Here is a 10,555-nt window from a genome sequence, read left to right on the forward strand (position 1 = left end):
GGCAAAAAGGAGGGGACCAAGTACAGACCCTTAGGGGACTCCGGCCAATGAAGTAGGCTATTAAGTACTGTATATAGGGTTTACTGTAAGTGGTTAAATAACTTTGTATGGATAAAATGATGTTAGAGAACATCATGTCTGTTCCCTTATAGTAAGAAATTAAAATTTGAATCATTGATAATGAAAAAAACGAAACTAAAAGATATAGGAAATCTAGTTGTGCTTTAAAAACAGCCTTTTTCGGGGGGTGAACAGCCATCACTGTTATTTTTCTTTCAATTCCCCATTGTCTACTGCGGTCCATGTTACTGGCAACTTACTGACAGTGGTGGCGGTACTTGTCTTTATCTGCTACAAGTTCAGATGACCATTAAGGCCCTTCCCACCATTCTGCTTGTCATTGACATTCAGGACTCCTTGACCTCCTTGAGCACAGCGTGCCTTGACCACATTGCGAGGGATGCTTCTCCCAACACTTGTCTCTCCCCCTTCTTGATACACTGACCTGGGGCCCTTATGTACAGGTGGAGGGCCTCCAGGTCTCTGTGCTGTTGCGGCCCCATCATTCCAGTACCCAGTCCTCTCTTGTGGCATTCATTTGCTCCACAGCAGGGCGATGGCTTTGCAAATGCCCACGTCGTTGTAGTTGAAGTAGCAGAGGCCGGTGAAGGTGATGGAGGACAGGAGAAAGAGACCGATGTTGGCCACCCTGATCTTTGTGGATCCATGAACATAATCTGTTAACACCTGGCCGATACCCCAGTGTCCATGCAGAGTGAGAGCAGCGGATAATAAGTAGTCCATGACAGGTGTGGGGTAAAAGTAAGCAACAGGCCCCATAGCCAGCAACAAGATGCTCACCCCTCGCTCTGCTGTCCAGTGCAATGAGGCAGCTTTGGAGCCAGAGTCCGCATAGAGAGTGTGTGAAGCATGGATCCTAGCTATGAGGGGGTATGACGGTCTCTGTTGATATTGATGTGTTACGGCTGCTAGTGGTCTGGTCAGGATACTGCTTCTGTGAAACAGAGGTGTAAGTCCTTTATGGCAGAGAGAGGTCAACCTGATTACACCCATCACAATGATGAAACAACCATTGTGTTCTCTGTTGGCTGTGAATCTTACTTATATAGGCCAAATTCGTTAACAACATCAACAGAAATCATGGTAACATAGTGTTACCATGGTAACGTCAACAACTCCTCATCAGTGACGATTCGTCAGCGCTGGTGGCCGAGTTTGATCATATAAGGTCAGGACTCAGGAGAGGCAGAAACAGAGACAAGACAGATACACACGTCAATAAACAGGTTGTGCTCTCAGTTCCTGGCAGCCATGACGTTGCTTTTAAGGACATTGACCCAGCAGTGGGTCAATGTTGGTGTCCGTTTCTCAAGGCCTCAGTACTGTGTAATGTACAGGCATGCAGTGGAGCTATTTCAGTCTTTGCAATGGCAGTGCTTGCATTACCAGGTAGTTACCCTTACTACCTCGACCTGATCCACTCCATCTCTTTGGGGCCCTATCTCATCAGCCTGACCAAGTTTGGCATTGCCTTCCCGGTATCCTACCACACCTACAACGGCATCCGCCATCTGTGTTGGGACATGGGCAAAGGGTTGAAGATGCCCCATGTGTATCGTACCAGCTACATAGTCATATCTCTGTCAATCATTACTTCCCTCGCCGTTGCTTTCCTTTGAGCCAGTAGGAGATTGGGTTAGTAGAAGGCAAGGAGAGTTGAGGTGGATGGAGAAGAACATTTAGGGTAAATCTTTTTGCCTCTTGACTTCATGCAAGAGCTAAGCATGCCAGCTTAACTCGAAACATTAAAGCATGGGGACCGTGAGATCTTCTGCATGGGATCCGCATGGCTCCCATAAGGGATTGGTCCTATTAAATCTAATCTTAACAGTTAAAAAGGCCAGGACATAACGGGTGTATGTACCTTTAAATGCTCAGGTTACCATAGTAACAGGTAGTGACGTAGTCACGTTTACGTGATTCAGCCCGGGAAGAAAAGGGGGCGTGTCCTCCAGCCTCTGTTTTACAAGTCAAGTTTAAGTTTAAACTTTAAACTTTAAACTATCTGAGTATTATTACCGCAGTTTATTATTGTCTGACGTTCCAGTATATCTTCACAAGCTTTATGAGTTCATGACATAAAGTAAGTGCATGCATGGTTATTGTAGTATCGTGTTCATGCCTCGTAATACACAATTCATGTTGTGAAAGAAGATGTAAGAAAACATACCTGACGTCATTTGTATAATGTTCATATGTGGCTGCTGGAGAAGCTAACGTGGTGCTTTGCTAACCATTTATTTATGACAAGAGAAGTACAGTATCACCGTTTATGGTGCCTGTAAAGTGACCAAATTCGTTGCATTCATTCATTCAATGTTGTATTTATTTGGTGAACGTCATTCTCTGTTGTCCCCTTATTCTGCCACCAGAGGTCGTTTTTTTCAATTATAGCTGGACGTTCGTTCATGACTGGAAAGCAGTGGTGAGCTGTGGATTTTTTAACTACGGGTACTGTATTTTATGACGTCACGCGCGCGCACGTGCGCGCACATAGCCACTCAGCTCAGTGCTAGTGGAAATACTGTATTCAACATGTGATTATTAATGTAATCGTATTATTATTTTGTTGTATTGTTGCATTGTTAATTTGTTGTTTTTATTTTTGTTTCAAATTAATTATTTTATTTTCCTTTTAATTTTATATAAAAGCCCTTTACATAGACTCACCCACACATAAGTAGGCCTACTTAAAATAATCAGACAACTTGTCTTTGTCTTGTCTCAGAGAACTGGGTCCTCTGCTAAGCGATCCCCTTCACACCTTGCAGTGCAGAGATGTTGTCTGTCATTGTGAGAGGAATGTAACACATTCAATTCAAGTCCGTGTCTTTTCTCAAGTAGCCTAATGTTATGCAAAGCAGCCAGGTAGACGCTATTGAGAACGGCTCGCCACTGACGGCACGAACCTTGAGAGGCTATTGTTTTTAAACTTTAAGGCGTTAAAGACCGCCGCTGACGGTGCGTGCACGCGCGCCCCCAGCTCCCACAGTGTCAGAACTAAGGGTACGCCGTACCCCCCCGTACCCCCTACAGATCAACCCTGCTGGAAAGTGAATGACATCATTGGATGTCAAATAAGCTTCTGTTCTGTCCAAGTGTGAAAAGAAACACTGTTAATGTTTGCAGATGTTTTTGCTTAATACTGAACTTTATGGTGTGATATGTTACCATTAACTTGCATACTCATTATGATTGCAGTGGTAATTTGTTAAGTTAATTGTCAAGGTGCCAGTAACTAATTATAGATTTATTCTATTTGTTATTAAATAGTACTGGACTAATACAGATACAAAACCAAGTCACGTCTCCTCATCCATTATTTGCATCCTGACCGATGCACCATCTTGGTTATTGCATATATCTGAAAGAACTAGAATCCAGCCTATTCCCTATATGACATTAACACCAGAATTACGCCCCCCCCCCCCCGACCGTTTACTGTACATAATGTTTTATTGATGTCTTGTATATTATTGTATGTCTTTAAATGCCTCGAGGAATTGAATACACAGGACCACAATGGAAACAATCCCTCAGGGCCTTTTGTGTTATCTTTTTAGCACAATTGTGTTTGCAAACTCTTAAAGTATTCAATCAATCTCAGACTTAACAGCAGTGATGTCAGTCATCTCATGTGGTAAGGTTACAGCCCAATTCAATTGCCATTATTGTATCAGTCATCACAGCTAGTATTTTCTTGCCGGTATTAGAAGTAATTTCATATTCTTTATTAGTTGTTTGATTATAGTATGTATACACATATACACTTACACTAGTATAAACATACAGTAGTGCTGTTTCTACAGTATTAGATTCCTTGAGGAATAGTTTGCAGATTTTTCTCTTCCACTCATCACTTCATCCTATCCCTCAGTTTATTTGTCGAATGATTGGTAGCACAGCTACTTTACTAACATTGAACAAAGACTTTGAACATCATACAGAAACACTTAACTGAATACTTGGCAAAAACTGAAACATGAAGATATAACTGTATATACCAGGGGTTTTCAACAGGTGGTCCGTGGACCACTGGTGGTCCACAGGTTGATTCTTAGTCAGGGTGGTGGTCCCTGGTTCACAATCAGTTGAAACCCCCTGTTTAGTATAGACTACAGAATTTGTCTAGAATATTGTTTATTAATTCTAGTCTAGTATTTATATTTCTGTCCTGTTGTCATCCTCGAGTACCCGGAATAATTTGACTTGAAAAAAATAAAACGTTTGTAGTTTGTTTGGCACTTTACATGAAAGGTAGACCAAACAGTGCTACTCACCTTCATTTCCCATACTGTAGCTCATATTTAGGGAATATTTGTTTGATGTATGCTACCTGGCATTTTCTGAGGAACGCCTCTAATGATTGTGTTGCTAGGGCCTTTACTGTTTACAGGGCTCACAGTTTGACTTCATGAGCTTAACATCTCTCCATCACCTTAGTCCACCCAGCCCAGGTTTCTTTTTGGACTGAACAAGTTGTTGACGCAGATGGTCCATTGTCACCCATTTTCTGTATATTGGGGGAAAATCACAATGGCCAAAAAAGCAACCACATGGGCTCTTTATATGAAATTCACTAGGCCAACATCCTTCACGTTTTGGTATTAGGCATAATCTGATCAAATTACCATATAATAGGGGTAATTAATACTTTTATATTTAACACAGCCTCCTAACAACAGCTAACATCTTGTGCAATGTAGAAAGTAAAATGAACTATGAACAAGCACATGTCTGCAGTTCATAGCATAACAAAGGCCTTTAAATATACCTGTAAATATTTAACTGTTGAATAAGACTGACAAGTACACAAGGTAAATAGATATATATGTATTAATTGGAGAGTTAGATACTGTATTGGTCTTGAGCATAACATGGAATACTGGCAGAAAGACTCGCTCGCTGCATAAAATATTAAGGAAAACCCCTTAGACAGAGACTTAAGAAAATAGTATTTATTTTATTGGGACCTGGGACCGGAACCGAAACGTTTGCTAATTGTATTCACCCATCACTATGAGCACAGAGCCCTTTATGAGCATACAAAAATAAAATAAATACTATTTTCTTAAGTCTCCGTCTAAGGAGTTTTCCTTAATATTTTATGCAGCGAGCGAGTCTTTTTCTGCCAGTGTTCCTTTATATTTTTGAGACCACCGCAGTTTGAACAGTTTTCCCTGTTCATAAAATGGAATAAGAACAATTAATGGAAACATTTACAGTCAATTTAATTTGACACAGTGAGTTAATGTTTCTGGCAACAAGTGGCATGTACATTTTTGTAATGATTAGCTGTATGTAATGTAAGCGCATAACATGGATTTATTTGTTGAATATAATTTGATTTTTTTCCCAGTTCACAAGTGATTTCTTGAGATCCATATTAAACATTGTCACAGGATTCACATTGGTATTGTCATTGCTACTGACCAAAAGATAAAACTTAACAGTCAAAATTCTGTAACAGGCTAGAAGTTCAACGGCCTGGGGGTCATGAACTGCTTGACCATGTCATCTGTCACTTCTCTCCTTTTCTGTTGGTGTTCGGCAATCATTGGCTGCAGAATGTTAATCAAAAGTTGTTTCAACTCCCCTGTTAGCAGGGCTCCACTGGTATAGTCCTATGGAAAGGCGTGGAGATAAGACAGGAAAGTTATAGGGCAAGGAATTATGGAAGCACAAGTACTTAAGTATGTACAAGAAGTATTATCTGACACAGTGAAAGCGCCATTGATGCGAGTGTTCCTGACGTGTGTCAAGATTTCACATTGGCAGCGTCAAACGTCTCTATATTCGTCTGGGTTATGTACTGTATCGTTGCTCTTCCGTGTGTAATTGCATATAAATATATTATAGGCTTTTAACAGCATCATACTGACCCAAATTAAACGAGGTACGTGCCAAAATATGCACACGCAAAAACGCATGCTGGGAGTCTGCACTGTGCTTTGTCGTTCCATTCACTCTCTTCTCCTGCTCTCTCTCTGGTCTGTGCCGAGCATTGACACTCCAAAATAGAGCCATGCTCGAAAAGATCTATGCTCCACTTGATGCCTACATTGCGGCTACCGCCGTTATAAACAATGGCTACATTTGATGACGCACTTATCTGACGCTTGCAGTGTGTCAGTTCCTTATAGTCTCCTTTTTCTCACCTGTCTGATCTTCTCGAGCTGTTCATCATCTTCCAGGAAGAAGGTCAGATACATGAAGCACACGTCTACATCTGGGTTACCACCATGCTTCCTGTGTTCTTCCTCTGTGTTCTTCCCTCCGGAGAACGCATGCTTGTTTATCTATGAGCCATAGCAACAAAGCCAGGTCATTATTCAGTTAGATATGCTAACCAACTGTTGATGTAGCAATATACTGTATTTTAGGCATTCTTCATCCCCATTGTTTGTTTAATTTTCATTCATGTTCAAATACATGCTTTAAGTTGAAAATGACCAAATTTGAATTCAACTGTAGCGTGGGCAAGATTCAATAAACGCCTCCTGTGAAAGCATGCATCACCTTGTTCTTAATCTGCTTGGGTGTGTCAGTGAGGAAAATGGAGGAGTTAGCGTCACTGGCGCTCATCTTTGTCTGAGCCCCCTGCAGGGCAGGGAAGAAGGTGGAGTGCAGCAGAGCTGGCTTTGTATAGCCGATCCTGGGGGCTACATCACGGGTCATTCTGAAGTAGGGGTCCTGGAAACATGGAAAGACAGATTGTTTCAAGTTTAACCCTTAACTTTATCAGTGATAAAATATCTATTTTGATGAACATTTTCCTTTGGCTAAATTTGGCACATTTACAACACAGAAGACGTGATGTCATATTATGCAATTATGCAACATTCTGTGAAAATAGGCAAACATTCTGCGATAGCCGATCTACAAGCTGAGGTTGTAGATCGGCTATATTTTCTGCAAAGACACTTGGTGTAGAGGGGAAAAAAAAAGAAAAAGAAGGCAGCCAAGTATAGACCCCAGGGGGGTCAATGAATTATATAGGGTTAAAGTGGTTAATTAATGTGCTGTATATTGTCCCCACTAAATAAACAAATGGAATGACTGACCTGGTCTATGGCACAAGGGATAAGACACGGAACATCCTTTCTGCCTTTGAAGATATGAGGGAAAGAGCTACTGAAGGATGGAGCTGCCTGAATGGCTGGGAAGCTGATCTTTCCTGGATAGAGAGGTGAGAAACTTTAAAAATAATATAATATATAATATTAAGGATCGCCTAAGACAGACATACCTTAGCAATGGGTAAAGCCTATCAATTATAGAAGATCAAGTACATGACACATGAGATAAATTATCACTTCAGTCTTTGATTTAACCTGTGGTTGCCTGAAGTGAACAAAAACTCCACTACAATTTTTTTGCTTTTTATTTTACAAAAAAAAAAAGCATTTCCTTCCCCTCTACAAAGTATCTCTTCTCAGGTGATGTTACCTATGCAGTCACTTTCCGTGAAGCCAAAGATCCCTTTGACCTGGTTGAAAGTGACATGTTTCTGGATCTTCACCACGTTACGGTAAAATTCAGGTGTCGAACTGTGGAGACGAATATGAGTGAGATATTAACAGACATGCAAATTGGTCTAGGGTGCAAATGATGAGAAGGATGCATGAGCAGGGATAACAGTGGGGGGGGGGGGGGCTAATCGTATGTCCTGTCTGTCTGGGCAGAAGGGGGCTCTTTGGTTAGAAGGCTAACCAAAAAGCTCCAACACAGCAATTCACACAATGTACCATGCAGCAACTGAGCGCTTGCCGTTACCCCATATAGTCGAGGTCAGAGAAGATGAACGTCTTGTTGACATCAAAGCCACAGGCAATGATGTCCTTGGCATTCTCCATTGCATAGTGGTGACAATCCTCCAGTGCCAGGTCCTTCCACAGGTATTTCTCGTCGTCCGTCATTTGGATGACCAGAGGGATGTCGAACACATCCTGCAGCCACCTAGAACAAGGCAGGAGAGGGGTTGCAGTATCTCAACAGTATTTGTCTGACAGAGATAACCTTGGTTTCCAACATCTCTGTACAAAAGTTCATAAACTTTGAGATAAGGCTCACTTGGTGAAGATGAAGGGGATGAGGTGTCCAACATGCATGGACTCTGATGAGGGTCCTCTGCCGGTGTAAAGATAGAAGGACTTGTTCTTCTCGTATGCATCCAGCACCTGGTGCATATCTCTGCCAGACAAAACAGCCAGAACAGACATCTGTGCATTACGTTTTCAATTCATGGAGAAGAGAATACAAATAATATTGTATACACATGAAGCACAACCATTTCACCAGAATACGGACTCATGAAGGGTCAGAGTCGGAATGATTAAATCTTTACTAGTATTGGCTCTGTTGCTGACCTGTGAGAGAAAAAGATTCCTCTTCTCACAAAGCGGTGTGCTTTCTGGCCGGCCACCTTCTCAAGTCTGTCCACCAACTCCTTCTCTATTTTGCTGCTACCAAACCTGACTAAGGAAAGATATGGTAGGATATCACATATTGTAATTAGTTGTAATAATTATATAATGCTACATACAGCAGCACTGCATGTTTATGAAAACACACACACACACACACACACACACACACACACACACACACACTACTTTGTGTATATATATACACACACACACACACTGTATTGTTCCCAGGTTTTTGGTAGAAGCACAATGCAGCATTAACAATCCTTTTGGTCCATAGTACCTATCAGTTTGTCATAGTCCACTCCCTTGGCACTGGTGGTGGACACATTCCATGGGTCAACTGTATCTACGTCAGTACCATCTTCTGATGGCCCGTTGTCATGAACAACAGAATCTTCTGAGGGCGGACATCCTGCTTTGTAATCCTGACCCGTTATCTGTTTGTAGTCCAGTTTTAACTTTAACAGAATTTGGACGGCAGCATCAATATCAGCCTGTAAACAAAAATACTGCTGTCAAATAAGTGAGACACTGGGACACGTGTTTGGAGGAACATGCAAATGTCATGATTTACAAAACTGTTGGATTTAGTCAATAATGGGTTTTCAACTGATTATGAACCAGGGACCACCCTGACTGAGAATCAACCTAGGCTAGGGACCACTGTTGTGTTGGGAGGGGGGATATGGGCGTGGTTTGGGGGGAAAAGCTTGAAATTAAATAATTATGATCAGAAATACTTACTTTATCAGCCTTGGCTGTTTTTAGGGTTCTAACTTGGTCTCCTTGTGTGGTCAGTCTATCATACACTTCTCTTGGGCTCAAGCCCCCTGCATCATCGCATTGACAATCCGCCATCTTCACACTGACCAAGACATAAGAAGTAAATGTTTAAGTCTAAAAACAACAACTAGCATTAAGTTCATGTTATTTTAAACAATTTCTTATTTTATGCACCTCATATAGCTTTCTTGGGATGACTTGGGGAGACCCCATATGGTAACATACGCAAGCCATAGATAGCTATCTTCTATCATAGTTTATTGTATTGTTATTACACTGCTATCAACACTGTTGAGGAAACTTTAAGTACATGAATTTCACTGCCTAAAAATACAATGCTGCTACCTTTTTACCGCATTGTGTGCGTATCTGACAAATCACAATATACACCTTGAACATGTCTAGTAGGTAGCAAGTCTATGATTGACAATGGCTTTCGTACGTTAAATATAATGTAATAAAACAAACTGAACAGTCAAAAGTAAATACATGAGAACGTTGCTACTCAGCCTACCGTTTGATTCTTTACAGAACAGCTTCACTCATTCAGTTGCTTGCATCAGCCTGCCTGCGTGATGATGATGCGCTGTGTCGGTCAAATGCTTCCCCGTCAAACAAGTTCGTTGTACAGTTCCGCTAATCATGCCTCGGAAATACTTCGTCGCCCTAGTATCTCAATTATTTATTCATTTATTTATCTCTAATTTATCTATTTATTTATCTCTACTCTCTTTCAAAACAGCCCTAAAGATACACCTTCAGGAGGCTGCAATTGGAAAATGGCCCCTGTCTAAGTCCTAACCTAACCTACCCCCCTACCCCCCCCTCTCTCCTTCTCCTTTTGTACATATTTCTCACTCTTCATACCAGTAACCTGTAAACTGATTGTATGACATTCTATAGTAGTTGTGTATATCTGTCTGTCTCTTATATGTATCATGATTTGTGTGCATGGGGAACTCATTTGAAACAAGCTCAGTGCTTTTATGAGTCTTCCAGTTTAGTAGACCTTGTATTGTGAATTTGTACTTCCATGTACTGTTGTTCTCATGTCTTACTAAATAAAGTACATCAATCAATCAATCAAAGTTGGAGGACCGGAAAAAACAACTTTTATTACGTCAACGTTGTCAGTTTAGTTACTGGAAATCGGAAGGCAAGAAATTCCACAGAAAATGAAGCTAGAATCTCAAGAAGGGGAAGTGTATCAGATTGCCTGATTGAGTCATCATTATTAGGAAATGTGGCAATATAATCGC

General features: G+C 41.1%; 2 protein-coding genes across 2 annotated transcripts; both read right to left on the minus strand.

Annotated features, from left to right (window-relative positions):
* Window positions 1-594: 594 nt before the first annotated feature.
* On the minus strand, window positions 595-1,074 carry LOC311036067 (succinate dehydrogenase [ubiquinone] cytochrome b small subunit B, mitochondrial-like; the record flags this gene model as incomplete). The annotated part of the gene is made up of 1 exon (XM_084044592.1): window positions 595-1,074. One exon carries the CDS (start codon window positions 1,072-1,074, stop codon window positions 595-597), a length of 480 nt encoding a protein of 159 aa, XP_083900718.1.
* A 3,769-nt stretch (window positions 1,075-4,843) lies between these two features.
* wars1 (tryptophanyl-tRNA synthetase 1) lies at window positions 4,844-9,878 on the minus strand. Its single transcript, XM_084043941.1, has 11 exons — window positions 9,811-9,878; window positions 9,258-9,378; window positions 8,794-9,007; window positions 8,451-8,559; window positions 8,155-8,274; window positions 7,858-8,040; window positions 7,531-7,631; window positions 7,146-7,258; window positions 6,601-6,774; window positions 6,240-6,380; window positions 4,844-5,705 (listed from the first exon to the last, which is right to left on the minus strand). Exons 2-11 carry the CDS (start codon window positions 9,369-9,371, stop codon window positions 5,553-5,555), a joined length of 1,422 nt encoding a protein of 473 aa, XP_083900067.1. The 5' UTR covers window positions 9,372-9,378; window positions 9,811-9,878; the 3' UTR covers window positions 4,844-5,552.
* Window positions 9,879-10,555: the final 677 nt, after the last annotated feature.

The sequence above is a fragment of the Gymnoscopelus microlampas genome (assembly GCF_963454915.1).
Source record: "Gymnoscopelus microlampas genome assembly, chromosome: 20".
Taxonomy (NCBI): Eukaryota; Metazoa; Chordata; class Actinopteri; order Myctophiformes; family Myctophidae; genus Gymnoscopelus; species Gymnoscopelus microlampas.

Coding starts and splice junctions, on each gene's coding strand:
- wars1 (XM_084043941.1), bottom strand. CDS start 9,371: ATGGCGGATTGTCAATGCGATGATGCAGGGGGCTTGAGCCCAAGAGAA. Junction 7,259..7,530: donor CACGGAAAGTGACTGCATAG/GTAACATCACCT, acceptor CTCTCTATCCAG/GAAAGATCAGCTTCCCAGCC. Junction 6,775..7,145: donor TCCCTTGTGCCATAGACCAG/GTCAGTCATTCC, acceptor CCATGTTTCCAG/GACCCCTACTTCAGAATGAC.